This window comes from Trichoderma atroviride, chromosome 6, assembly GCF_020647795.1.
Source record: "Trichoderma atroviride chromosome 6, complete sequence".
In the NCBI taxonomy this organism is placed as follows: domain Eukaryota; kingdom Fungi; phylum Ascomycota; class Sordariomycetes; order Hypocreales; family Hypocreaceae; genus Trichoderma; species Trichoderma atroviride.
In genome coordinates, this window is record NC_089405.1 from 47,164 (window position 1) to 74,798 (window position 27,635).

The 27,635-nt window shown below is 46.3% G+C and overlaps 11 protein-coding genes across 11 annotated transcripts; 7 read left to right on the plus strand and 4 right to left on the minus strand.

Moving 5' to 3' along the window:
- Positions 1 to 514: 514 nt before the first annotated feature.
- On the plus strand, positions 515 to 3,111 carry TrAtP1_010606 (uncharacterized protein; the record flags this gene model as incomplete). Its single annotated transcript, XM_066114783.1, has 5 exons — positions 515 to 703; positions 753 to 1,274; positions 1,331 to 1,788; positions 1,847 to 2,459; positions 2,526 to 3,111. The coding sequence occupies exons 1-5, from the start codon at positions 630 to 632 to the stop codon at positions 3,109 to 3,111; spliced, it is 2,253 nt and encodes a 750-aa protein (XP_065970880.1). The 5' UTR covers positions 515 to 629.
- Positions 3,112 to 3,896: 785 nt separating this feature from the next.
- Positions 3,897 to 4,148, plus strand: TrAtP1_010607 (uncharacterized protein; the record flags this gene model as incomplete). Its single annotated transcript, XM_014092081.2, has 1 exon — positions 3,897 to 4,148. One exon carries the CDS (start codon positions 3,897 to 3,899, stop codon positions 4,146 to 4,148), a length of 252 nt encoding a protein of 83 aa, XP_013947556.2.
- Positions 4,149 to 6,612: 2,464 nt separating this feature from the next.
- TrAtP1_010608 (uncharacterized protein) lies at positions 6,613 to 7,821 on the minus strand (the record flags this gene model as incomplete). Its single annotated transcript, XM_014092082.2, has 3 exons — positions 6,613 to 7,017; positions 7,079 to 7,246; positions 7,312 to 7,821. 3 exons carry the CDS (start codon positions 7,819 to 7,821, stop codon positions 6,613 to 6,615), a joined length of 1,083 nt encoding a protein of 360 aa, XP_013947557.2.
- Positions 7,822 to 9,680: 1,859 nt separating this feature from the next.
- On the plus strand, positions 9,681 to 11,715 carry TrAtP1_010609 (uncharacterized protein; the record flags this gene model as incomplete). Its single annotated transcript, XM_066114784.1, has 2 exons — positions 9,681 to 10,818; positions 10,878 to 11,715. 2 exons carry the CDS (start codon positions 9,681 to 9,683, stop codon positions 11,672 to 11,674), a joined length of 1,935 nt encoding a protein of 644 aa, XP_065970881.1. The 3' UTR covers positions 11,675 to 11,715.
- An 87-nt stretch (positions 11,716 to 11,802) lies between these two features.
- On the minus strand, positions 11,803 to 12,892 carry TrAtP1_010610 (uncharacterized protein). The gene is made up of 2 exons (XM_066114785.1): positions 12,666 to 12,892; positions 11,803 to 12,548 (listed from the first exon to the last, which is right to left on the minus strand). Exons 1-2 carry the CDS (start codon positions 12,793 to 12,795, stop codon positions 11,824 to 11,826), a joined length of 855 nt encoding a protein of 284 aa, XP_065970882.1. The 5' UTR covers positions 12,796 to 12,892; the 3' UTR covers positions 11,803 to 11,823.
- Positions 12,893 to 14,701: 1,809 nt separating this feature from the next.
- TrAtP1_010611 (uncharacterized protein) lies at positions 14,702 to 15,490 on the minus strand (the record flags this gene model as incomplete). Its single annotated transcript, XM_014092085.2, has 1 exon — positions 14,702 to 15,490. One exon carries the CDS (start codon positions 15,488 to 15,490, stop codon positions 14,702 to 14,704), a length of 789 nt encoding a protein of 262 aa, XP_013947560.2.
- Positions 15,491 to 17,145: 1,655 nt separating this feature from the next.
- TrAtP1_010612 (uncharacterized protein) lies at positions 17,146 to 18,606 on the plus strand (the record flags this gene model as incomplete). Its single annotated transcript, XM_014092086.1, has 1 exon — positions 17,146 to 18,606. One exon carries the CDS (start codon positions 17,146 to 17,148, stop codon positions 18,604 to 18,606), a length of 1,461 nt encoding a protein of 486 aa, XP_013947561.1.
- Positions 18,607 to 19,100: 494 nt separating this feature from the next.
- TrAtP1_010613 (uncharacterized protein) lies at positions 19,101 to 20,591 on the minus strand (the record flags this gene model as incomplete). Its single annotated transcript, XM_014092087.1, has 1 exon — positions 19,101 to 20,591. The coding sequence occupies one exon, from the start codon at positions 20,589 to 20,591 to the stop codon at positions 19,101 to 19,103; it is 1,491 nt and encodes a 496-aa protein (XP_013947562.1).
- Positions 20,592 to 21,018: 427 nt separating this feature from the next.
- Positions 21,019 to 21,839, plus strand: TrAtP1_010614 (uncharacterized protein). Its single transcript, XM_014092088.2, has one exon. It carries the CDS (start codon positions 21,107 to 21,109, stop codon positions 21,749 to 21,751), a length of 645 nt encoding a protein of 214 aa, XP_013947563.2. The 5' UTR covers positions 21,019 to 21,106; the 3' UTR covers positions 21,752 to 21,839.
- Positions 21,840 to 22,236: 397 nt separating this feature from the next.
- On the plus strand, positions 22,237 to 24,540 carry TrAtP1_010615 (uncharacterized protein). Its single transcript, XM_066114786.1, has one exon. It carries the CDS (start codon positions 22,345 to 22,347, stop codon positions 24,487 to 24,489), a length of 2,145 nt encoding a protein of 714 aa, XP_065970883.1. The 5' UTR covers positions 22,237 to 22,344; the 3' UTR covers positions 24,490 to 24,540.
- Positions 24,541 to 26,527: 1,987 nt separating this feature from the next.
- TrAtP1_010616 (uncharacterized protein) lies at positions 26,528 to 27,598 on the plus strand (the record flags this gene model as incomplete). The annotated part of the gene is made up of 3 exons (XM_066114787.1): positions 26,528 to 26,818; positions 26,929 to 27,366; positions 27,476 to 27,598. 3 exons carry the CDS (start codon positions 26,528 to 26,530, stop codon positions 27,596 to 27,598), a joined length of 852 nt encoding a protein of 283 aa, XP_065970884.1.
- Between the last annotated feature and the right edge of the window lie 37 nt (positions 27,599 to 27,635).

Genomic DNA, 27,635 nt, shown 5'->3' on the forward strand with positions numbered 1-27,635 from the left:
AATGTTATACACTTGAAGCATTGCATATCATAATTACATCATGCTTCTGTAAATAATTTTGTATTATTTTTGTGACAATAGCCTTCTAAATTTTTAAATTCCGATGATACTATTTCTGCTACTCTCAACATTGTTCATATTTGAGAGCAGGTAAATTGAAATGAAGTTGCGATAGAGACAATGATGAGCGACATCAACTAAAATCTCATGTCTATGCTACTTTGGAGATGAAAGTTCATGGAGCCTGGATTCCAGTCCGACCCGTCTGTCTCAAACTGGAAGTGATCTGAACAGGCATTCCCGAGTCATGAGGTGAAGCTAAAAAAACGTTCTGTAAATTTGAACAAGTCTATTGGCTGCTCCACATCGGCTTTGGGCGGCACACTACTCGCATTTCTGTTGGTCTTCAGAGTGCGGGGATAGCACTGCATGTACCTTGGCATCTAACTTACTTGGGCAGCGTAGCCGTCCACAACCGACAGTACTTGTAACGTTCGTGGCACCTTTACACGTTCGGGTCTTCTGCTCTTTTCATTCCGTAACTTTTCTAGGTCTGGTACAGTCTTGTTATTCCCACAGCCGTTGAGTAGGAACTTCACAGATATTATTGGCCTTCCGAATCGTACGAGATGACTTCCAGTACTGGGAAAAGGTCATACCGCGCTTGCCAGAGATGCCGGAGCCGTAAGACAAGATGCGATTTGTGAGTCATCTTACCTTGTTCAAGCTGGACACGAGCTGATATGGACCAGGGACAGCATTGGAGAACCAAAGGCACCCCCTTGCTTCTCCTGTTATCGTTCTGGAAGCAAATGTGTCCTAGCTTCTTCCCTTCGTGGCAGAGCCTTCCGCCAATACCGAGGACCCAAAGTCGGATCCAAGACGCATCAAGGCCATCACCACAACGTTGAGTTTCAGACTCAGCCCATCCTACTTCCTCAACAACCATCTATAGAATCAGATTGCGACTCTCCTGATGCGCCCATCGACGATTCAGAGGAAGAATTATGTTCCGAGCTCAGAAATCCGGCTGATGCTTTACAAATTCTCGCACGATCTGGGGAGACGCGCCAGGATAAGCCGCCATCTTCTCCTTCTGCAGGCACATCACCGATTCATGATCCAGTGAACACTTCCCGAAATAATACCCACCCTTCTGGACGAAACGTTCAGGCACAGCCAAACCAGCCTGCTTCGAACACGAAACTTGAACATTATGAACTAGTTCAGCGAGGACTCTTAGGGCTGGGTCTCGTAGCAGATCTCCTAGAAATGTTTGCAATCCGCTTTATTTCTTGTAGAATCGTTGTAATTGCTAATCATTTTCTAGATTTTCGCGAAGATATCATCCATATTGTCCAATTGTTCCAAGTTCGCTATTGTTAATCTCTGGCACCGAATGTTTCAACAGCGCCGATTATCTCCTTCTGACCATTATTTTAACTATAGCATCAAGAGATGAGCCAGAGTATACAGTAACTCATCGTCACTGCTGGGAGCATACACAGCGGCTATTATTAGATGTGTTATTAGCACAGCCCTGGACGCAAAGTCCTCAGACCGTCCGTGGTCTTCTCTTGTTGGCCGAATGGCTCCCCCATGTTCAATTAAACCATGCTAGTACTGGTGAACCGGACAGCCTGTTTGCAGAAGGCAGAACTGCATGGACAATGATTGGCATGGCGATAAGACATGCCTATCTTCTTCGTCTAGACCTCGCAGCCTTTCGGAAGGATAATATTCGCGAAGAGAAGCATGGCACTGACCAAGAAAGGCTAATTTGGACTCGTAAGTCTACACGTATATAAAATGCGTTGAGGTGATTTACTAAAAATGTCTCCTATAGATATTTATATTGCAGATCGGCAGATATCCGTCCGCCTCGGTCAGTCCTTCTGGTCTCGTGGACCCTCCCTTTCGTCCAATTTCACTGCCAAGGACTTTCCAAGCCTTCAGCATTTACCAAACAGTGAAGGGGTCGATTACGCAAACGTATTGCATTCTACACTTGAACTAACCCAGATTCTTCACAATGTCCAAGACCTTCTTTATTCTTCCCGTGAACGAACTCTAACGTTAGTTTTTGCCGGAGACTACAGTCGCTATTTGGAAGACTTTCAAAAGGCGGCAACAGTGTGGTATGATACATGGAACCCCTTGTTAGTAACACGGCGTGCAAACAATTGTGTAATGTTGATGTATGAATACCTGTGTCTTTACATCAACGCATTTTCCTTCCAGGCTGTTCTTACAAGGTTGTCACGGACACGAAGAGCTGCGACAGATAAAAAGGAGCTTCGCCATGAGGCACAAAACCAGCCATTCCCCAAGGGCCTCATGGCTTCACCCGACTGTCGATGGATCTACGATGCGATCTTTGCTGCTATTAAGATTCTGAAGATTATGAATGAGCTCAACCCTAACGATGAGATGCGTTTTCTGCCGTCTCGCTACTATCTGTAAGTGATGTCAAACTTGATACAACTCCGTGTTTGTTCTGTAATCGTGCCCTAATACTCATCAAGTTATGGAATCTATGCGGCTGTCTTCCTTTACAAGGCGGTATTTTCTGGTGCATATTCCGGAGACGAGCAGAAGAGAGAGGTTGCTACTTTAGTACAAGGATTCGCCACTGCTCTTGATTCGGTTGCATCCATCAACTTCCACGTCTGTTGTAAATATAGCGGAATGCTGAGAAAGCTGTGGGCACGACGTGGACCCAAAATGACCGCGGAGGATGTGCCGGGCTCTCCAAGCCGAACTGTGGAAGATTACACAGAAGAAGCAGCCCATAGAAGATCTAAAGAACCATCAAGCTCTAAGAAACAGCAGCCTTCGGATACCCAATTCACTCAAGCCGACTATCTGGCGAGTTTCACAAATCCGGATCTGGGGGTTTTATTTACTGGAACAACAGCAGCCGAGGATACTTCCTCGATCTTATTGGATGACCAGCTCTTTGGCCCATTTATACCTAATGTAGAGAATATTGGCAATGGTATAGTATATAATGATACGGGAAAGCAACTCTTGGCAGACTTGCCACTAGTAGACATAGGATTAGCAGGATACCAGGAGATTCCTTGGAACATCGATGCCTACCTAACATAGCGAAAGTGTATAATTTTCAAGCTCGAATTCCAAATACTATATTAGGATGTGCTAAAATTACAAAAATCAACTGATATCAACGAGTGGATGCTAATTTACGTAAAACCAGATGTTAATTCAAATGCACTGAAATAAGCCTGAAAGCTAATTAAGCACAAGCATAAATAATCCTACATACTACAATATCCCAGTCTATAGCAATTATATAGGGTTAATAGCTTGATGTAACCTTACATCCTCTCCAAACAGACAATACAAAGTGTGAAATAAGCTTAGCCTTATAGCATAGTCTAATTCTTTTCTTTTCCTAACGCCAGATCCGGGATTGGGGTGGTGGCCTAGTGCAAGTTGTAAGCGCGCTTGAGCAATAAGCGTATTCCATATTCCTTCAACACAAAGCGTATTCACGTACATGTTGGGCGTATTCGCACAGACTCCGAGCGAATCTCAAGTTTTGATAGACCTACAACCCTTGCAATAGTATGAAGTTGGGATATTGGGCATAATTACTTGCTGCGAGTGAGGTGTACTATTCTCCTGAAAAGTATAAAGAGGCCAGAGAGAACTACCTTGGTTCATTCTTGCTTTCCATCTCTACACAAACACATCTACATTTTTTGTCTACTCCATTGCTAATACTTGCCTTGGCCTCTGTCAAAAAACACCGCTGAAATCAACATCAAGATGCGGTAAGTTTGATGACTTGATACAAAACCTTCCAAGCTAATATATATAACAGCTTTACCATTGCCACTACCGCTTTGCTTGCCTATGCTGGCGTTAGCATGGCTAATGTATGCACTCTTGTTGGCTATACCTGGGAAGACCAGGACGTTTTCAGTGGTATCGCCGGCGAAGCCTATGGCGATGAGGGCTTCGAGCTCTACTACCAAGGAGGAGTCCATATTTCCGGTGGAACCTTCAGCAGCGATGGCAGCGCCTTCAACTCGGTAGCGAAGCATACAATCGACCAACATTATCTTCATACTGCCGAGTCTATTATTGTGAGTTTAGTTAAATTCGTCCCTGTATCGTAGGACTTTGACCACGGAATGTACCGCTTACGACAGAATAGTGGACACCTTCAATGAACGGCATTGCTATGGTAGGATGCCATCTTTCTTATGAAGGAGTAGACTATGACGGATATAGTCACGGGCCATTTAATCCTTGCGGCAGCAGTAGTCTTGGTTATTCCTGCTCGTACTGCAATGTCGACTTTCAATGCGAGGGCAATCTCCCAGCCCCTAACTAGATTTCTGACGGCTGTACACCTCACTGAGCAGTATTATATCAACTGGCTTATTATATTGTATTGAGTTGGAATTGATAGTGCAAAGGTTCTTCCATAGCTGCTGTGCAATTATAGTTGTACACTATGGTTCAAGCAAGAACAAATAAATCCAGCTCTTTCTACCCTAAGAAATCATCAGATAGTTGTGGACAGCTTCAATTTCTTGGAAGTTCAATTTTGATCCATACAACAATTTGCTACTCTTCTATTCCGTTAATATATCAGTATCAGTAAACCTTTTTAGTTATTCCACTACCTAGAATTCAGAGATCAGAGCAATAGTAAGAGAAAAAAGATTTTGCAGGTTGAAAGATTATGCGTCGTGGACATATTAGATGGGCCAACAGAAACAGTGCTCAAATTGATCAACATATCTTGAGCACCCAGGATATTGGTGTCTGTATTTTGAGTTGTAGAGCAACAGTAGGGATCTTTGAGTCTCGTGAAAGTTCCACAAAACCTAACTTGAGCGCAGCAAGGTAGGAGAACTTGGCCAGGATCTTCTTTTGCTCAACAACAAGCCCGAGCTCCTCAAAAGCGCTGTGCCCGGGACTGAGCAGAAAGATTACCCGTATAAGTACTCTGATGGAGCAGATACAAATGGATTGAATCTTGAGATTGCCATCAACCGAAAGGTGAGCGAGGAGCTAATGAAGGACCTGGGTGTTATAAATGTCATTAGATACGCACCAATCAGTTCACCAACCACAAGCGAGTCTATCAGGCGCTAACTCTATTGTAGGTTAGTAAGTGAAAGACATTCAGGGAGCATTATTGAAAGCGGTAAGATAGCACATCGAGAAGGTGTGGGATCAGGTCAAGGAGCTCTAGACCGCTGTCAATATTTCGCACCGTGTGCGACCCCAAAGCCCAATACTGGCAGATCTTTTACAACATCTGGTGAAAGAATATGTCTGTAGAATTTTAAATGCAAACCATTTTCTTTTGCGAGGTCATGACAGCACTCGAGAGTATGGAGAAGAACGAGCGTGGAAAGGTCAATGCACATCAGCTAGGCGATCTCAAGGACGCCGTAACCGGCTTAGCAGACGTGGAAATCAAGCAAAAATTAAAATGTAAATCATTTGCAACATAGTCTAAGAACAAGGTCGCGACACCCGTGGGGCAGAAGTTGGCCGTCGTCAGCAAGGCTATATCCCCTGGTCCCCTGCTACCAAAACAATAGTTCGCTTTCCGGGCAGGGTTCTTCTGCTTGGGCTTCTGGCCAACAGCAGCTGAGCGCCATGGATGATAAACTGGAGAATTTCATGCCGAGGGTGACTTCATGATGTCTCTGCTCATCGCCGAATCCATGTCAGTGAGCGTATGACTGACCCGAAGCATCCTCGCGAGGTTCTAGGCTCAGAGAGGGCGGGCCCAAGCCATCACTGGGTGGATGGCTTACAAGGCCATATCCAAAAGGGCGAAAATTGGGAAACAGTACGGACTTTCTTTCATCTTTACCATGAGAACCCGTGGTCCCTAATTTAGGTGTCTTGATGATGTACGTACCTTCTTCTGGAGACATGACCAAAGTCATCCGCGTAGTGGAAGTAAAATAAATTTATGTACTTGTTTGATCTATTTTCTCTCTCCCTCTTGTCTTCAAAAGGGGTATATTGAAGGAGATCACTGATTATTCAAAACAAAAGCTTTACATAGTGATTTGTTTTTGCTTTTTCTAAATCATAAGCGCTTGGAAGCGACTGAGGTGCATGGAAAATACAGGCCTACTTTCCCTGTATAAAACCAGTTTCAGTTCACTTTGGGATGCATCAAAGGACTGTTTTTTGTTAAGTAGATTGTCTTTGAGATTCTAGGTTGAAGGGCAGCTGCTGCCTTGTGCGGACCGCTTAGTATTGGAGTCTTGTGGATCTTAACTGCGTGATTTACAATGTAGTTCAGTTATTGGAGTAATCGGGCCGCGATGTACATGATCTAGTTCAAGCTGGAAACACTGTTCCCAGTCGAGGACTTTTGGCAGCCTAAGCCAAAGTAGTAAATATTTTCGTAAATAATACCAAGTTTTGATATCTACAAGAAGTGGTGTAAAATTCCAAGTCCAAAATCTTCCATTCAAAGCAGTATTATTTTGTATCAAAACGTTTCAATGTTTAGCAAATACAGCCTACACGTCTAGTCTTCCAGCGGCAATAATCAAGCCACCCAGCTTAATATATTCATCACAATTTCCTGTAAACAGACTACTAATGAAGAATAGCAAATTGTTCGAACAATGCAGCACCTTTGTACCCTAGGATTTCAAAACTCCCTATCCACCGTTGAATCAGGTTCGGGTCATTCAAGAACTCATGTGTGACAATAACCTTAGCATGAGTAATCTCATTGCCGACCAACAGCTCAATATCGTAGCCGCTAGGCGATCCAGTGGTGGGTGTTGGTGGATAAGTTGAGTTGGCTCCAAACGGACGAACCTTGATGCCCTCGCAAGCCGCGTTCAGGATTCTGCCGTTGCGGGCGACGTAGCTACTTGTGTACTCGGTGCCGTCGACCGCAAGAAAGTCAAACCAAACAACAGAGTAGGGTCCTGCTCGGCCATGGCCCCAGTACCAGCTGCTGAAAGTGGAACCCAGAGGCACGTTTCCCCAGTTCTAATAGGGGGCAATCAGTTAGTTAGAGAACTGTCCGCCTGGCAATTAGAAGTGAACTGACCTTATCATGGTATCCGGTGCCGGAGAACTCAACGGCGGTTCCAGACCAATTGAAGTAGACAGTTGAATTCGCGTCAGGCATGACGTTTACCCAACCTACCCCTGGTGCTAACAGCAAATCGCCTCCGGGGCTTAGATCATCAGTGCAAGGCAGATGCGGTGGGGCAACCTGTGAGCATTTTAATTAGAAAAGTAAGGAAACCAGCGTTGCAATCTTTGGTTGCTTTGACTTACCCTGTTTAGAATAATTTCTCCAAAGATACCGTTACTTGGTGAATCTAATCGAATCACATACTGGGACATATCCGAGGATCCAACCCAATCACCTATGCCCCGGTATTCCCCAGAACTCCCGTCACCAATGGTTCTGATCCTGACATCCTCTGCTTGGAGCTGGATATTTAGGTCTGTACCGTTCTCAAAGGTGTATGTAATAAGAACTTTGTTAGGTGTCGCGCCTCCATTGAAGGAAGCGCCCGCGGTGTAGAAAGTTACAACGATTTCGCTCCTATGGTCCCAGGAAACAACATCAAAATACCACCAATCAACAGTCGTGTCATTAGATGGAAACACTCTCATACCATCTAAGCCGGTCTGGCCATTTCGAAATTCAACAGTACTTTGTACGTCTTTAGCTGGCAGGGGCACATTGGTGACTGTTGTGCTTAGATCGGGCTTCACGCCATGACCCAGTACACCAGCCGTGAAATGCAAGCAGGCATAGAGCAAGACCTTTGACCACATTTCTTGGCAATATATATTGAACGTGTGCAAAAGATAACGGTGTGGTATGATGGTTGAGATGTAATAACTGAAGTTGTCTGAGCGATTTAGAGTTGCTCAGTCGTCCAATATATACTAAGGCTGTTAAGATTGATTAGTATATATCTATTCCACTGACGCAATTCAAATCCGCAACTATAGGAGAAACTTCACAGATAAACTCCGACCTCCCGAAGACAAATAGCGGAGTTGGTAGTCTTTGCTACTTTTTCTTTTCCAATTACAAACAACGCATTGCGGAAGTCAGATGCTGTAAGTGGTAGTGTTAAGCAAAGCGACGCTAAGTCCAAAAGAAGGGACAAATGCGAGCCGCGCGGCAATTACCAAGTCCGCACATGAATTATATTTAGCAAGACTTTATAACAGTGGTAGTAAAAGTTTAATAATGCTGTGAAGCGATCCCGAGGCCGGTGTTATAGCAAGCTAAAAGGATAGAATAGCAACATGTCTAATAACAATCCACAAGTTTTCGCATATTAGTTATTGTCATATTCTTTGTAGATTCTATTAACCATCTGCAGAGATAAATGCGCTAGAAGGGCCACTAATATATTAATCTATCTATACACTATATCACACTGATACTACTTTGCAACTCTTAATAGACATGTCTCCCTTTTACTTTATTAATAGTTTTCTCTCTATTATAATACTTTCTAAGACTGTCAATTCCTCTTTATCAAGATTACTCTGTGTAACCCCAGACACACAGTGATGTTCTAATACCATTAAGGTTTGCGGAGAAAAACAGGAACCGCGATATGAAAATTCACACATAAACTAAAAGCATAAACACCATTTTACCACTTGGATAGTAGACACTAGTGTCATTGTGGTGTACGAAATTGGGAGCTGTGTGCTGATCATCCGAGACTTCCCTATTGTTCTTCGCAGACCTTGGCAATATCTCTTATCTTTTTCCCTGTCGATTCATAATCAGGCTCCTACGTGCTCTGGTCCATCGCTTTGAGATCTGTGGACACATAATAATGCCTTGGATAGAAAACAACAGTGATGAGATACGGAAATGTCATAGACGCCAATACTCTTGGTAGCGTGTATCTAGAGCCTCCATTGTGTCATGTGCGAGATTCCCGAAGTACAGATACTGTTAACTTTCTAAGCCTTTATCAGATCTGAACAATCCAATCGTAGGGATGGAGGCTGCATCACTGAGAAGAAATGGGTCATTTGGGTAATAAGCTTATTATATAAGAATGGGATTAGTGTCGAGCTTGCAGGAATGTACTAGCTTTAGACCAGAGATTGATTGAAATACCGGTATTGGGATTAGCGATGTGTATCATTGGCAAAATTAGATCCGACACCGACCAAATATGAGCAAATCACAAGAATCTGTAAGACCTCGTATTTCACCAAATTGCCCTTGTAGGTCTAAGTGAGTTCCCAGGCAACCACATACTTCGAATTATACCTGGATTGGCATATAAATTCCATGCTTTCAAGCCCGGATAGGCTAAACATGCACTCCGGATCCAACCCGAAGAAAATTTTTCTTGCCTAGCAACACTACTACTCTGTGCTCCATATAAGGTCATGCGACTGGTTCAAAGTTAGGCAAATGATAGCAGGTATATCAATCTAATCAGATAAAAATACTGGGCCTAGTGTCGAACGCTATTCAGGATAAACTATAGCAATCCCTGCTTGTTCCACATTAACCAAAGGTGAAAGTCCGTAATGCCAAAAGTCCGTAGGTGTACAGTAGGATAAGGTAGCACTAAAAGAAAATCCTTTCCCATTGCTTTTCATTTATTTTAACATACTCTATTGTTGTTTCAGGTCTCAATATCCGTATCATGTCTACAGAGGATAAGATTTCCCCAATCAGCGCTCGTGTCCCGGAAGCGGACTGTGCAAGTGATGTCCTCAAACCTGGAGCCAATGTTGGCGATATTATCCAGTCCAAGGGCGTCACCCGCATGGAAGCTGTATATCGAGAGACCAAGTCAAATCGAAAATTATTCTGGCTTGTGGGAGCTTCCGTTCTTATCTGTGCCTGGGCTTACTCGCTCGATTCATCTACGACATCTTACTACAGCGTCGATGCCTCATCTTACTTCAAACAGCACAGCTCTGTCTTGGCCACCCTGTCAATTGCTACCAGCATCATAAGCGCCGTTTCTAAACCCTTTATTGCAAAAATCTCTGATATTACGTCCCGTCCATACACATATCTTTTAATACTCGGATTTTATATCATTGGCTATATAATCGCCGCCACATCCAAGACAGTTTCCGCTTATGTTGTTGGAGAGGTTTTTGTTGCAATTGGTGGTTCCGGCATTGATCTCACCAATGATATTATTGTTGCTGATTTAACGCCCCTTGAGTGGCGCGGCTTTGCCAGCTCTATGCTCTCTACCCCGTTTATCATCAATACTTGGTTTTCAGGCAAGATTGTCAACGCGTTGGAGAAGCGTGATCAATGGCGTTGGGGATATGGCATGTTCGCCATAATCATGCCGGTTGCCCTGGGCCCTGCGGTTGCAGCGCTGATTTGGCTTGATCGGATGGCTAAGAAAAAGGGAATTGCCAATATCGCGTCCAGCAACGCTGCACGCCGCACTGTCAATAGCAGCGCGGACCAAGAGGATCAGGAGAAAGCCATCAATACCGTTACCACCCCTGTGGCCGCCGACACCAAGCAACAGTGGACTCATTCATTGAGGACAAATCTCGAAGAAATTGATGCATTTGGTCTGATTCTTCTTGGCTTTGGGTGGTCACTACTCCTACTACCATTTTCGCTCAAGACTTATGCTGAACATGGGTGGCGCAACCAATCACTCATCGCCATGATGATTCTGGGTGGTCTTTTTCTGATTGCATATGTTGTCTTTGAGATGAAGTTTGCTCGTGTTCCTAGTGCACCGCGTCGACTTGTCTTCAACAAGACATTTATAATGGCAATTATCATCGATTCCTTTTACATGCGTGAGTGGATCTATTAGGGTGGTATGTACTGGACAATCCTACTAACCATCTGTCTCTAGTGGCCGGAAACATTCGCAGTCTCTACTGGAGTTCATACGTCTATGTCGCAAAGCCATGGAGCTACCAAGATTGGGTCTATTACGGCAACACCTTGACATTGGCACTGTGCATTACTGGCCCGTTTGTTGGCCTGGCCCAGCGCTGGACCCATCGCTATAAATTGATTCAGATTGTGGGTCTTGGCATCAAGATCATCGGCATCGGCATCATGTTGGATGGGCGTGTTGCAGCTATCAGTACGGGCGCGCTTGTCATGTCGAGCATTCTTGTTGGTATTGGTGGCTCGATGTCTGTTGTAGGATCTCGAGTGGCCTCTCAAGCTTCCGTCCCTCACCAAGATGTTGCTCTCGCCGTGTCGTTGCTTTCTCTGTGGTCAAAGATTGGCAGTGCTATTGGTTCTGCTATCGTCGCCGTCATTTGGTCCAATCAGATGCCCAAGCAGCTCCGAGAATATCTGCCTGCCGGTACCTCTGAAGCAACTGTGAAAAAGCTATTCGGCGATATGCGTTCTCTGCGCACTGCATATGACTTTGACGACCCCATCCGACAAGGCGCTATTACAGCTTATCGCCATGCCCTGTATTACTGCATTACAGTGGCACTAGCATTGGCTTTTATCCCTCTTGTAGCGGCTTTCTTTCAGACCAACTACTTTCTGGGCAAGCAACAAAATGCCGTTACGGACGTGGGAAATGATGGTCTGCCGTTAGACGAGAGAGATCGGAATCCAGACCCTTTACCGCCGCCTGGCAATAAGAAGGAAGCGTTCCTACGTTTTTGGGCTGGCAGCACTTGATTTTGCTTACGCTTTATTGTTGCGCTATTGGGACGGTGCAGGGTCAGCGGAAAATACGGATCAGCGTATGATCACAGAATTAGGCATGTCAAGCTGATACGTTGCGTAAAAGAACGAGAATTTAATTGATATAGTCTTCTACTATCGCTTCATGTGACTGCTCTAACTTTTAGCAGAGTCTCTGCGTTCTTGTATGCAAACTTTTCCAAGTTTACTCCAGTGAGCAAGCCGCTCCTTTGAACATCCTCCAAGAACTGTAAGCCAGTCTCATTCATTGAGAATGGGTAGTCGACGCTATATAACACCCGCTCCATCGAGGTCACTTGAAGCAGACAGCCAAGTGAGGGCAGCGAAAACATACCGCTCGTCGTGATCCATATGTTGTTATCCCAAACTTCTTTGAAGCTTCGCTGTCTCCCCTCCCATCTAGCAGTCGCGATAAAAACTCGACTTAGCTGATAAGGCAACATCTCTCCCATGTGGCCAATTACAATCTTGATCTTAGGGAATCGATCAAACATTCCGCTAGCGAAAAGCCGAAGGATGTGATGGCCCGTCTCGGTGTGCCAACCCCAACCAAAGGCACTCATCGCCAGAGCTACGGAGTCGCTGTAGTTGCCTCTGTAGCGCTCCAACATGGAATCACTGGCAAATGTTGGATGGATGTATATCGGAACGTCTAGCTGCTCTGCTTTTTCGAAGACGCACCAGAATCGCTCATCGTCGAAAAACACGCCATTTACATGGTTTTCGACCAAAGCACCCACAAAGCCCAAATCTGTCACACAGCGCTCCAACTCTTGACTTGCTGCAATTGGGTCGCTCATCGGAAGCATAGCGAAGCCTGCTAGCCGACCAGGATTTTTCCGAACAGCTGCTGCGAGCTCATCGTTGGCCAACGCACACTCGTCTCTAGCAAAGTCTCCAGGGGCATGGGAAAGAATTTGTAGAGAAACTTTGCCCTTGTCTAGGTCTTGAATGCGTCTCTCACCTATATTTGCGAGTTTATCGTTCAAGTGGTTAGGAAAGTTGGAATACAGCTTGCTTGCTTCCTTGTTGGTTTTGACAATGGTGGCCGAGAAGAAATGCTCCTCGAGAGCGATTATTGGGATATCAAGCATGTTTCTTGATTATTGTTCAAAGGCCCGGCGAGAAGCAACCCGTATGGAGGCAAATCGTAATGGAAACCAGGACATACAGTAATAAGAGCGACTGAGGATGTACTACTATGTCTACCCAGCATAACAGGCGGGCTCGATGCAATTTATAGAACTAAGAGCAAAAGCTACGTGTTTATGCCCATGAAAACTAGGCAGGAATCGTTTTCTATCTCCGAAGTAGACCGAGCAGTTCGTTTGTCGAGATATTCCAGACCTAGTCGTTCTTGCTTCAAAATACGCACGTTTACTAGCTTGGGATTGGTCTCTTCAGTAGTGGAACGGCTATCGGGACCACGCAACTCGGCCTTGACTCCTCCTAAAGCCATCAGCGCCAGCAATCGCTTAGGGTCTTGTAAATTGGCAAAACATTTCATTACAATATAAGTGCCGCTTTAGAACCTCGATACACCTCAGACACCATAAGTTGCTCGTGGTGCTTCCCTCCTGACAACATGATTACATCTAGACCACTGGGCGACATAAGTTTATCTAAGCCATCAATCACACACGGGACTCAACGTATTGGTCATCATGACGTTCAAGAAGTCAACCGTAGCAACCTGAGCAATTGTCTGTATTGAAACCCGATTCATAGTGCCCGCTTCAACAAACAATGTATCAAACTTTTGGCCGGAATTTGGTTCGCTAACTCCGACAATTGATGCGGGTCGCAAATATCGAGCACCTGGGCATCGATTTGCTTGTTGTACTCATCCGCTAGACTACAGCAGGAGAGCGCCAACCTATACGGTGCCAATCATGCTCCAGCCCCCTTCTTGACGAACTTGAAGGCCATGGCTTGATGCCACCCGCGCAACACGCGCTAGCAATAAAAACTGATAGTCTAGCTACAGCTGCTCCGATGCTTTAGTTTACTAGATACCATGATTGAATTGAAACTTTTGCCAAATAATCTGAAAGAAATGTATAAACAATAGCATACAGATCAATACTGTTTTATGTATAGCCGCCTGTTCTTGTTAATAAGCTGCACTAGAAAAATGGGTCGTTTACAGGAGTAATGCTGAAACTAGAAACCTGGTTGCAGCATCGCTGTTTACGGGTTATAGAGTTAACGCCGAGCAAACACTAGGCTTCGGCTTTTTAATCAACTAATGTTGTAGTCTCTTATAGTGATGACAGGCGGCGCAGGTGCAAGTGCGAATTGGGTTAGAGAGAGCGGCGTACATGTGCGGGCGCATTACTGATCTTGAGATTCTCGAAAAAAGATACCCACGTACTCTCTGCTGGTTTGATCTAGGAGAGTACACAGGTGGCGAAGGTTACGACCATGGAGACGATAGCACAGCGAGAGCGTTCGAGTACCGATTCTATTACAGTATCCTGTCCTGTCAAATTACTGTTCCGTTTAATATTCTTCTTGACACTTCTTGAAGAAATGAATGTACATGTGCTGTTCATCGTATTATAAGACAGTTCGACTTGTGTAGAATAACAAGCTAATCCTAACTACAGGTATCCAACATATACTAATATTCGTACAAGAGATAAAAGCAACATCTAAGTTGCGTTAACAGCTTGAAAGCAATTATGTCAATTATGAACACTAAACTTTCGAGCCTACACCGTTTTCTTTCTCTACTGGCTAATTCGCCATTGATGTCATCTGCTGTTGATGACAGCTGTATGTGTTGCAAGAGCTACTGGGATATATTTCTCGCAACGCTGTGGCAGATCCATGCAACGTATCCCTTTCCACTGCTTCCTTACACGGAGGAATACGGGTATCGCATGGTCCACCAACAGTTAGCCATGCGAACCCCTTGGCCGGGAGTAAATTCAGACCAGCTGTGCTAGCAGCGTAAGCAAGATCACTCTTTGAAATCAACATCTATAAGAACTTCACTCACCAGCCCTCGCCCGAGTAGTCCATGAAGTTCTGAATCGGATCTAAGCCGGGCTCATCCGGGCAGGAATCACGCCCAACAGGGCAGACATTCAATGTACTGGCAGACTCTTGCGGAGTATCTGCAATATAATCGCCAGGTCCATCGCAGCTGAGACCATCGAAGGTATGTAGAAGAGAAAGCCAATGTCCGACTTCATGGACCGCGATCTGTCCCTTGTAGGTTGTCCCGTCGTTGGTTCCTCCTGGAACCGTGTAAGACACCAGCGTGCATCCATCGAGACGAGCCCAAAGCGAGTCACTAGTTATGTTACTGGTAGGCAAGGTGCATGATCCCCAACCCCATTCTGTGGGATCCATATTGGTAACATAATATAAGTTGAGTGTGTCATAGCCACCTTGTTTAGTCTCAGCCTTGATTCCGTTGAAGTTATAGTAATCAAATCCCATTGCGTAGTCGTCATTAACAATTCGAGTCGTGTTCTTGAGTGTAAAAGTAATACCGAGGGGCGCGTAGCTTTCGACAAGAACGTCGAACTGAGCTTTCAAATCATTGTCGCTCAAGATATCTTGTGAGTTTGTTGTGTTGACAAACGCAGTCATATAAACCGGTATCGTAATATTAGCCGTAGCACCGCTTTGACGAGCATCAACAGCATCGGCAGTCTGTTCCAAAGCCTGCAAAGCAGCTACTGAGGAAAGAAATTCTGGCGAATTGGTTTGAGTGCCACACCAATCTCGCCCACCAAAGTATGCCGATGCGCCGAGAAGAAGACTAGAGGCGAGCATGGCTGCAGCTTGTTGTAAAATGTGCCGAGATATACCAGTTGGTTTAGCTGAAGCCTAAACTTGGGTTACTAAAAGTTATATCAGCGGGCGATAGTATTTCGATTTGGTCTGAGAAAGAATTGTTCGAGACTTCAGCTTGGAATATTTATATTTCGCTCCTCAACTGTTGTAATGAACAGAAGAATGGGATGAATGTGTATTGTGATAACTTCAGAACTAAGTTGGACCACTGTGGTGCGAGAACAGATATACTGGTAAATGAAGTTACACTCTAATAACCGAACATCCTGACGTCGTTCCTTCTAACATTTACTACTCATAGATAAATGAGACAGATCCGACAAAAGACTTCCCATTGAACTTTTTTGATGGAGCTCGAAGGATCGATTATACCTTGCAAACATTCACCAACTTCCTCGTATGGCTTTAGCTTTTCCCAAAGCGCTTTAGCAAGGAAACTCCTGTTCTAACATAGGGTGATTCCCTACAGCAACCTTCCAGTTTGAAAGGTTGTAGGATCAATTCCATGCCCTGGTACAGCAAGGTATTCAATCCTCATGCTCACTTTGCAAAGTCGCTCGGATACAACGTTTCCGCCTGCTGTTCGTCTGATAATGAGCCAGATCTCTCGGCTGAAAAAGATCATCAATAGGACAAATCCAATGATAAAATACTTTCTTATAGAAATTCATGCTAGAATATATACGGCAAATCCCACTATAGACTAATCGCTGCCCCAACTACATATTTAAACTATAGGTAACTAGGTACTTGACCGCTACGTACCTAGGCATATCCACCACTAAAAACTGGTCACTAAGGCTATGTTGTTTTTAAAGTGCAGACTAGAAGTAAATAGAACAATGGGAAATCCGCCTTGGCAAGTATTCTAACCATTGCTGCGATTCTTGCGCACGTAATTGTCATCTGTAGCCTTTAATACCACTGAGGCAGCATGCGCTGTTTTTCAATCCATCAGGCAGCTGTGGCGCCCTGCCAAGAAAGCAGCGTTTCTGAGGAACCCTAGTCTCCGGCAGCGGAGCAACAGTATCAGCCACTGAACATTATTACAAGCAGCAGCCATGTAGACCTAGAAAGTGTGTCCAACAGTCCGTAGCCCGTTCGAAATAAATCTGTGTATATACAGATGAATGAAATAGTTAAATAAAGACCTTAGTTCTGTGATTGAAAAGTCGGGGCAGGCCTCTTATGCATACACAGCACAGCCAGATGATCCACACAAACAAGGCAGGCTACATGTAGCTGTTCCCTGATTTGGCCTGCATTGATACGCCCCGAATACGCTTAGAATACGCCATATGGGAGTCGCTCGCATAAGCTGTTCTTATACGCTCCCCATACGCCATCCAAATCAATACCAAGAGCTATAGCTTCTCAGGACCACCTATAATAAGAGTTAATTGCAATGAAAGGCTTAGGACGTAACTTCAAACTCGTCAAGTTACGATCGTTAGTTGTCCTCTTTATTTGTCATTTGCTTACAACTGTCGTATGTAGCAAAATTATACGCTCATCCGCTCTGTTCAACTTCTTGTTATAAATACAGCAGATTGGATCCCAACCAAGGACTAAAAGATGGCCATCATAGAGCACCACGTAGCTCACCTCCCTTCTCTATCGCCGGATTACGCAAAATGAAGCTATTGCTCGCTCTATGCGCGATTGCGCAATCTTTCCAGCCTGCTCTAGCAGCAGACTCGGTCGATACTTGTGATGCCTTTTGCCAAGGTCTTGCGCAAACGGCTGTCACGTTCGAGCGTTCACAATTTGCTGATCCTGATCGTACCTTTTACAAGGTCCCCTCAAACTTCTCGAGAAATCTCGCTCCCGGAACGATCCTCGCTGTCGAGCATGCCACAGATTTGTCCAACTATCTCGTTCCCTCCAGCTTGAGCATGTCGCGAATTATCTACACGTCAACTGACCTCAACGGGACAATCCAACCCACGTCTGCTTACATTCTTTGGCCGTATATGAAGCCCGCTCGCTCCGGATTCTCTGCAGTGGCATGGGCGCATGGCACATCTGGCAACTTTGCGCCATGTGCACCGTCAAACTACCGCACTTTGCAATATGAGTTCATGGTGCCTTTTGCCCTTGCAATGCAGGGAATTGCTGTGATTGCGCCAGATTACGTCGGACTGGGTATCGGTTCGCTCCCAGATGGAACTCCTATCCCACATCAATACATTGCTTCTCCTGCGCAAGCCAACGATTTGGCAAACGCCGTCATCGCCGCACGATCCGCGTTCCCTGAGAGCTTGGCAGCTAATGGTCCCTTCGTTGTTGCTGGTCATTCCCAGGGCGGAGCCGTTTCATGGGCTTATGCCGAGCGCCAGGCCAAACATCCTGTTCCTGGTTACAAAGGCACGCTTGCAATCGCACCCGGCCTCCGCTCAATTACATGGTTGAAAGCTGCGCTCGCTCAACTCGCCGCGGGTGCGCTCTCGCCTTCATACGCCGTGTTAGTCAGTATTCAGAACAAGCTCATCGAGGGTGTCACTGCGGTTTATCCTGCATACAACTATAGCGGTCTAACAGCCGCGAGCTATGATGTCTGGAAGAACGGCGTTGAGAAAGTCCAGGGTTGCTTGGCGACCGACACCTATGTGCAAAGCGCTCTACTGCAGAATGGTAACTTGACGCTTGATGAGCTTGCCCGCCTCGATTGGCCAGAAGACCCGATCGTGCAAGAGTTCACGAACAGGACGAATATTGGAGGCAGAAAATTCGCAGGGCCTCTTCTGGTACTAGTAGGGGAGATAGACTCAACAATCCCATCGGAGTTAATCGAGGAAGTGGTCGACGAAACGTGCAAGCTATCTGAGAAGTCATATGACAATGAAGAACTGCATTTCATGAGTTTTGGTCAAATGAATCACTTTCCGCTGATCCAAGCAAGTCAGCACGTTTGGATGGACTGGATCAAAGATCGCTTGTCATCTGGGCCGAAGAACGACAGGAAACTCGCAAAGCCAAAGTGTAAAAAAACAGTAGTTCCTGGGTTCCGGACTAATTCAACCGTGCAATCAATCACTCCGAACTGGTTAGTTGCTGCCGCCGACCCTTCCAAGGAGTGGGAATACTCTTTCTAGTTATAGATATATTAATTACCTAGCTGAGGACTATTATGGATATCAGATATTTAGAGGAGTATGTGTGTTATTTGGACCTTTATTCCATTGCTATTAATAAACTACTATTCAATTACCTTGGCAGCCGCTATGGAGAGGCCGGTGGTCCGATCAATTGTATATTTTATCTACGTACTATGCTACACTATCGTCGGCAAGGAAGGACGATTTGAATACCGTATTGTACGTCAGAACTGCTCCTGAGGGCTTATGCAGGCTGGGCATCACGAATGTCGTAATGATTTGTTGAAAGCGTATTATAGTCAGGGTCAGATTCCGAGTATTAGTGGTATGGGTAAGTAGTGGTACCACTCTAGCGTAGAAGCAGGGTATTCGCATTGGAAGTTAACAGGTGAGAGTAAACTGTGGTCAATTAGTTTACCTTTCAATATTTAATACAAGTTTGGTAACATACAGCATGCTTTTCAAGTTTAATGTATGTGATTTCTTTTTTCTCATCCGCCGACTCCACGTTCAAGTACCAGGTCCAAAGGTACAGAAGGTCGTGACGGTTCGTCCTTGACGGCAAACTTCGACTTCGATCGTATAGCGGCGCCGTATCTGTAGAATATAAACGGCATCGGCATCAGTAATACACCAACAGCCCCGATAAGTGACGCAGCACCGCCCACACCAAGTGCATTAAACATGTAGTCTGTGAACAATGGAGACGCAGCCGCACAGGCGGAACGCAAGACCGTGTTTGCCGCCAGCGCAGACGCAGCATATGCTGTGTATGTGTCAACAATGTAGTTGATAAAGACGACAAAGATGAGGAGGATGGACATGGCGAGAAAAGTGCCCGCCACTGTTGGCACAGCCCAGTGTTCAGAGTTGTACTCTGCCGTCCAACCAAACCAGAATATTGTCACAACAAACATGATACCACCGACTATGGCGCCAGGTAGGCGATCCTCTGGGACATGGGACGTCTTCTTCTGATCACAGCCACCGCGTTGAATTCGCGTGCTATGAATGAATAGGGCGATGCCGCCGAGGCAGGCCCCGATCACTACGCCCAGCAATGGCAATTCGCCATCACCAGCGTTCCACCCGCGCTTTTGCTGGAACACAATAGGATATATGCTAAAGAGCATGTAGAGTAGCGTATAGACAATTGAGTAGTAGACCGCGACGAAGAAGCTAATTGGGTCCAGTAGCAATCTCCAAGGCCTAGTGAGATCGCGCCTGAAGATGGCAGCCAGCGAGCGATCTATGCTCTCGACAGGTGCCTTTATATCTTCTCTACGAGTCGTCTTCCGTAGAAGCCGAGCCTTTCCGCGCAGAGCCATCGCGGGAAGCGTCTCAGGGATGGTATAGAGTAGCAATATTGTGGGGGCAGCCATCCAAATCAACACGTAGAACGTCCATCGCCAGGTTTTGGTCAGTTGCAGGAATCCGCTAACTATTGGGCCAAGTGCAGGGCCGACAAAAGTCATTGTAGCAAAGAGGATCATTGCGTTGCCACGCTGTACGGGATTCCATATATCAGCGAGAACGCCAGGCGCATTCGTCAGCGCGGCACTGGCTGCTGTTCCAGTGAGGAAGCGGCCGACCAGAAGCCCCGCAAATGTAGGAGTAAAGGCGCAGAGAAAGCCGAATGCAAAGTAAAGGGTGAAAGAAATACAAAAGATGTTGCGACGGCCGTAGAACTCTGATAAGGGGGCCCAGAAGAGCGGACCGGCGCAGTAGCCTAGAAGGAAGAGAGTGGTAACTAAGCCGATCACCTCCACCGAGACATTGAGGTCGTCGCTGATGCCCTGGAAAGACCCAGAGGGCGCCGAGGAGGCAAAAGTTGCATTCATGACGAGAGAAATGGCGATGGCAGTGATGTAGCATTTCCGTGAGAACGAATAGTTATATGGGTTGTCGGGATCGCCTGGACCAAACTTGAGATGGTAGTTATCGTCAAAGACGAGATTGTCAGTGTGTCGAACAGACCCCATCCTAGACAGAAAGACAGTGATATGTTAATAAAACACGAGAGGCGTGATACTTTGCTGGGCAGCTAATCTGTCTTATAAAATCCGGAGAAGCTTCAGTGACAGTTCTAAACGGCTTCAATTGAAGGCAGCTACAAGCCCAGACTTTGAATCTCCCATAACAACCGAAACAGGAATACGCATGTGTGTCATTGGCGTTGGTTGGCGTTAGCCGCTAAGTTGATTACTGCATTTGGTAATTTCTTACTCGGATGTCCTCGGATTGGCCCGCCTTGTTTCGGGACATTGACCTAGGAATCGGAGGTCTCTGTCCAAATACGGCAACTTTGCATCAGTCCGAGCCGTGTGCTACCCGGAAGGGTCTTGAATCCGCAGATAATAAAACCGCAGCAAGACGTCTTGACATGAGAGCTGCTTTTAGGAGTACAAAGCGCCTTATAATCGAGAAACAGGCTTATTCGAGAAGCATTAATATCTCTTTTGTCACCGAGCACTCTTTTTTCCAGCTCATTGTCAGCATGAAGTCTCCGATCGTTACAATGTGCTTTTCTGAGGCAACCCAGAATCGTCGCAGCATACGAGCCCTCGACTCAAAGACAACAGTTCCCGAGGAGACACTCATCAAGCTAGCCGAGAGCGCACTACTTACAACCCCCTCTGCATTCAATAGCCAATCAACGCGGCTGACAATCCTCATTGGCGAAGATCACCAAAAGCTCTGGTCTATCACAGCCGATGCTTTACTAGCAAAGATTGGGCAGGACCGCTGGAACGGCGGTACCAAAGATCGCATTGCTGGTTATTCTGATGCCTACGGAACGATTCTATTCTGGGACGACCTGTCGTGCATCAAAAGAATGGGAGAGAATGCCCCAGATATCTATAAAGACAAAACGGACGAGTGGGCGCAACAAAGCAATGGAATGCACCAGTACTACATGTGGGTTGGCCTTGAGGCGTTGGGAATGGGAGCGAATCTGCAGCACTACAACCCGCTTATTGACGACGAGGTAAAGAAGGCGTGGAATATACCGTCCAATTGGGCGTTGACTGCACAAATGGTGTTTGGTGTAGCTAAGGAGGGTACTATTTCGGAGCCGCGACAACAAAAGTTGCCACTAGAGCAGAGATTGCTTGTATTTGGGGCGTGTGCAAAGATATGAGTGGGAGTTCTTTGTGAGAGTGGGTTTGTTAACAACTGGGGTTGGGCACTGGAGTTATTACAAGCTTGTATCAACTAGGACTGCAGCCAATATGGAAATTGTTGACCGTCTGAATAATTGTCTACTTGCCATCTTCTACGAATATTAAGAAACACCAAGAACATTGATACTGATAATACATGTATTTTATGCCCAGTGAAGCAGTGTACATGTACAACGAGGCTATGGCTTTCAGTAGTGGAGGTAGACAACAACTACTAGTCCAACCCATACGCAGAGACAACGCAGGGCCACACGGGCTCGAAGCAAAGGAGCAGCTTAAAAAGTTGCCTAAACATGTCCCTTTCCTCCATTCAGTAATGGCGGTCTTCTTCTTTGAGTGCTATCGTGCCTTGAAGCATCACGTGACTCGTTCCTGATTACCAATCGATGAATATGACGTTCGTCTTCCTATCGTGAATCCTACCTACCCATAACTAGAGCAGATTGAAGTTTAGGACATGTATTCGGCATACTAGCCCTATTTTCATCGGATAGCACAATTGCGGCATATATCTGCTTGCTGCTGCGTGAAAACCAGGACTGCCTTGAACATGTTCCTGAAATTCTCCGCAAGACGCTCATCAGCCCGTAACCAGATCCCAGCTACTTCTACTACGCTAGGGACCCCCAGCAATAAAATTCGAAATGATAATTCAGATGCCAACGTCACTTCCAGTGGCACTCTTGATTCTAACCCTCATACCAGGCGATCAAGGACGGCCAGAGCTTGCGATAACTGCCGTAAACATCGCATTAAATGCGGCGAACAAAGACCTTGCCAGTATTGCTCGCGGACCGGGAAGAGCTGCATAACTACGCCTCAGTTGCATTCCCGATCCTCATCACGGCCTAACATCATGAAAGACGACGGGTACCGATGGCTAGAACAAGATATTGTAATGCCAGATAACAGCTCGGGAGACGGAGTTGTTATCCCACCTTCTCCATTCCTGGCCGCTTCGCAATGGTCGTCCTCGAACCAACATGCAGATTCCGACATATCATTGATGACGAGGGCGACAGCGGCAACCCCAAGAATCCACGATAATGATGCAGCTCCGCAGCTGGCTCCTGAGATCCAGAAATTCTTGCACGCTTGCTGGCAATCATCGCTACCTACTTCTTCCCCTACTGCGCTAGACTCTCCGTTTCTACAACTCCCATCTCCTGAGCTCCCCAGCGACGAATGCTCCATCAATACGAGCCTGCTATCAGAAAGACAACGCAGCTACTACATGCGGTGTTTCAGACACGACTGTCATCCCCTCTTCCCAATTATAGGAGAAAAGGCATTAGCCGAAGTCACGGCAACATCGTTAGCACCAATCATCTCTCATGATAGCTCAGTGAAAGGCGCGTTTGTCGATGCCATGATTGCTCTGGGTATCCAACACACTCATCAAACTGGAGTTAACCAACGTATGCTGGGCTTGCAGCAACAGCCTTGTGCCGACAGCGATTCATCGTCAAAAACTGCCACCGCAGCTTGGCCCGGCTTTGAGTACTTCTGTTCCAGCCGCAGCCGCTTGCGAGACGACCCGCATCACAGCTTGGAATCGCTCCAATGCCATGTGCTTCTGGTTCTCTACCTTATCAACGGCCAAGCATACCGCGATGCTTACAATCTGGTTGGCATCACTGTTCGGAAAGCCTACGCCGCGAAACTCCATCGAGTGCCACCCACACATCTCTCCGAGCCGATGAGGCTAGAGCGCATGCATCTGTGGTGGATGCTCTTCTACCTCGACTCTAGATGCTCACTGCAGCTTGACATGCCTGCCGCCATCCAAAAGGGGCTCGTCACATGTCCCATTCCAGCGGTAGAGGATCTTGCTCGACATGTTTTCACTGGCGCGGATCAGTTGATCCTTTGCGCATACTCGAACCGCTTGATTCATTTGGCGAATGTCATGGCCAACACTGCCGCTAACCATTCTGGTGATGGCAATGGCGACATGTCATCGGACACTTTAAAGCAGCACGTACTTCGGGCTTTATCCACCATAAAGACCTTGGAGTCCTGGCACAAGCAGCTGGCCGAAAACTTCAATCTTCCATGCCCCTTTAGTAGCTATTTCAAGGCTGAGATCCTGGCCATTGAAAATGAACCAAGAAGTCTCCCAACATGGCTTCAGCGGCAAAAGGCTTTCTTGGAGCTTGCTTATCACAACGCGTGTACGCTGTCACTGCGAGACTTTCTGTGTCACCCCCTGGCCACCTGTAAAACTGCCACCGGCGACGGGGATGGAGAATCGGCGGTAATGCTATCGCAAATTCGGGAATGCATTACTAGCGCTATCGAACACTCCATGAAGATTATAGATCTTGTGTTTAACCTCTGTTCCATGTCTGATGTGTTTTACGGCTGGTCAGAGATACTGCAGCCGATGTGGAATGCGACAGTAACACTCATGGCTTCCATTTGTATCAAGACATCGCTTTCGTGTAGTGGCAGTGAGATATCCAATGCTATTACCCGTGCGATCTCTATCTTCAATCTCTTTTCCATGTCTGATCTAGCTGCCATGTCTGCTAAGAAGCTACTTGGGTTACTTGCAAGCTACTTGCAGACAATCATAACCAAGGAATGTGCACTTAACAACAGCACTGGGGTTACTTGGGATAACTTCTTTTTGCCTTTAGAAAAACAGGATTCTAGAGTAATGGAAGAGAATATATTATTCTTTAATCTATAAATATTACTCATTATTAAGTGGTCATATGGGTTTACCCTTTTTCATTAAAGACAATGGTATCTGGTATTTAAATGAGTATATTGATGACTTTACTGTCGTAGGCATGGCCCTGGAAGCAGCATTATTTATGTTTAATGGCAAAAGGGTTTATTGCTCTGGAGACAGCTTGATAGAAGAAGTGCGAGATTCCTGCAAGGATGTTCACTCATATGGCTTTCAATGGTATACTTACGGGCCAGGTGGGTATGATTCATTATGTTCCAGAGGCGTAGCGGAAGAATAACGACAGACTAGGGTCCGTGAACATGTCTCGAAAGACATACATTGAGTAATGGAAATGAGGACGTGACGGAATGTGTCCATCGATATAAGCGTATACTCAACAGAGCCACTTGCACTGGGAGTAAACGACCTAGCTGCAGTGAAGCTAATGGCTGATTTTGGCTTACTGCTGGCTATCAATACTTCTTCTTCTCACTACTAGCTAGTTTCTATCAATGCCCACGTAGGTAGCTCTATACCCCTAATCAGAGTGGTACCACCTTACTGTCTCCTAATCTTTAATAGGAATCTGTGCCTTAACCCCAGCCTGAGCTTTTGACTCTTCCAAATCACAAGTTAAACCGCTACCTCTTTTAGTATGTCCCCGTGTAAGGGCTACAGGTCTCTACGGCTAAATTCTCCCCTGCAATCCTTTAACGTAGCCGGACGATCCCAGTCACATTCGGCCATCCATAGGTTGCAACCAATGCTACTTCGCCACCCAAGACCTGGTAACCACCACGCAAGATGCACGAGGCACATGGCACATTGGGTAGCAGCAAGATTTCTATATCTTAGAAATTTGCAAGTACTGAAGTTAAGTGAACGTGATCGGCCAACTCCAGTGACTAGTGCAAAAGAACAATTGTCAAATACGGTGGCCTTGTACACACTGCTCTGCATTTCTTATGTTAATGACTTATTCAAATACTTACCAGAAGAGCAAATTAAAACTGCGAAGTCAGCAGACTGTACACATTAGGTTGTTCCAAGCGAATGTCGAAGATCGCAAGAGTTCATTTTGGGCTGGTGTGGTTCGGGGAAATGTCTGGTCATTCGGCCTACGCATAGTGCTCTAGGCTAATCCAATACCTTAGTAGCGGAGCACCCAAACCGAAAGAAATCAGGTGTAAGAAAGATTGGCTAGCGTCTATTACTCCAATATCTTTATCCCGTCATATTGGTGGTACCAGGTTGGCAGCAAGCTATTTAGCCGGCCAAGCAACAAGTTCATTACATAGGTAGGCATGGAGGCTACAGTATGGCCCTTGTCCGTATCACCATTTCCATGGACAACGAGCTTGACCGATATCAACTCCGTTTATGTTCAAGCCTTGTTTCAAAAGGGCTCAATATGATTCTGACGTGAACAATTGAAGCGTGCAATCCGGCGTACTGAATAAACTAGCGTGAATTACCCCATATTCGAGAGCTTGCGAGCAGCGGAAGCCGGAACGCTAGCACAATGCGGGGTTGACTCCAAGATGATGAGCTTGTTCCTTCGTGGGTCCAGGGGGGAGCATAGCTGGGCTCGGCATTGGCTCGCTTCTAGGACAAGCAGCTTGTATCTCGTGGTGTGTGTCTACCATTATAGCCCAGGCTGTTCATTGGGTCGCAAGACAAGATAATCTAGGCTGATCATCGCCTATTGGGTCGGAAATGGGGTGCCTGCTTCTATCTACGCCGTTGCTGCAAAGTGCCCGTTTCCCCACGCTTACCATTCCTCATTCTTGGATGAGAGACCCAGCTCGGTGTGACCTAACCCGCATGTTATGCGCTCGGCCCGTCTTCCCCCCCTTGCCCGATCTCGTTCAACACTACAAGTAAAGATATACGACAATATAAACAGGATGGAGGCAGCCTTTCCAGGCACTGACGTTTCTTCTGTCTGCTTTTCTCTTGCCTTGTAACATCCTCTTCTTCTTCGTCTGCAAGGCTACTTCTCGTGTATACATGCTGTTCATGCCTAAATAACACCAGCGAATGCCAGTTCAACATGAGTGACCCCATCGACCCCAAAATGCCGGAGTCCAAAGCGCATGGCGGCACTCCAGAGGTTGACAAGGAGGTGCAGGTAGAGAACGTTGGCGATAAAAATATTGACGAAAAGGTGGACCATGATCACGATGAGAAGGCGGACTACAAACTCGATGAGAATGCAAAGATCGCCGATTACAAGGCGGATGCCATCGAAGCAGAGAATGCAGAGCATAATATGACCGTGCTCGAGGCCGTTCGAGCGTATCCCATGGCTTCCTTCTGGGCGTTTGTTATGTCTTTCACAATTGTAAGCTTTTAAGTGCTTTGTTTCCGTTGGCTTCTCTGTTCCCCCTTGAAACTTTGGAACTCGTGTGAACCATGACTCGCAGCCACATGTACTAACACCGGTGTCTTTAGATCATGGAGTCGTACGATGTCTTTCTCTGCAACAACTTCCTCGCTCTAGGTGCTTTCAGGGCAAAGTACGGCGACCCTGTCGATGACAACCCGTTGAACAATGTCGTTGCCACCAGGTGGCAGTCCGCACTCTCTGTGTCTGGGCAGCTCGGTGCGCTTGTTGGCGTCTGCCTCGCTGGCTCTCTCACGAGTTGGTTGGGATACCGCTATGCAACCTTGACTGGCCTGATGCTCTTGAATGTCTTCATCTTCGCCTTTTACTATGCAGAATCAATGCCCGTCATCTTCGCGGCCCAGATTCTCGAGGGCATTCCCTGGGGCATCTTTATTGCCAATGCGCCGGCATACTGTAGCGAGATTGTGCCTATCCAGCTCCGAGCCCCCTGCACCCAGATGCTGCAGATGTTCTGGGCTATTGGCAGTATAGTTGTTGGCGCTGTGACCTACAGCTATCAGGGACTTGACAGCCCTCTATCTTATAAGTACGGTTGCAGAGATCATGGTGACAGACATCCAAAATTGCTAACACAAAGGGGTTTTTTCACAGGGTCCCGATTGCTCTTCAATGGATGTTCCCGACTCCGCTAGCCATCCTTGTTTTCTTCGCTCCCGAGTCCCCCCTGGTGGCTTGTTCGAAAGGGACGCCTGCAAGAAGCAGAGCACGCTGTAGGGCGTCTTGGACGGAGATCCAGACTCAACACTGGCGA

Excerpts from the sequence above, each read along its gene's own strand:
- TrAtP1_010610 (XM_066114785.1), bottom strand. The coding sequence starts at position 12,795 with ATGCTTGATATCCCAATAATCGCTCTCGAGGAGCATTTCTTCTCGGCC. Across the intron at positions 12,549-12,665 it reads CGATAAACTCGCAAATATAG|CTGTTCGGAAAAATCCTGGT; the intron begins GTGAGAGACGCA and ends AGCTCGCAGCAG.
- TrAtP1_010614 (XM_014092088.2), top strand. The coding sequence starts at position 21,107 with ATGAAGTCTCCGATCGTTACAATGTGCTTTTCTGAGGCAACCCAGAAT.
- TrAtP1_010615 (XM_066114786.1), top strand. The coding sequence starts at position 22,345 with ATGTTCCTGAAATTCTCCGCAAGACGCTCATCAGCCCGTAACCAGATC.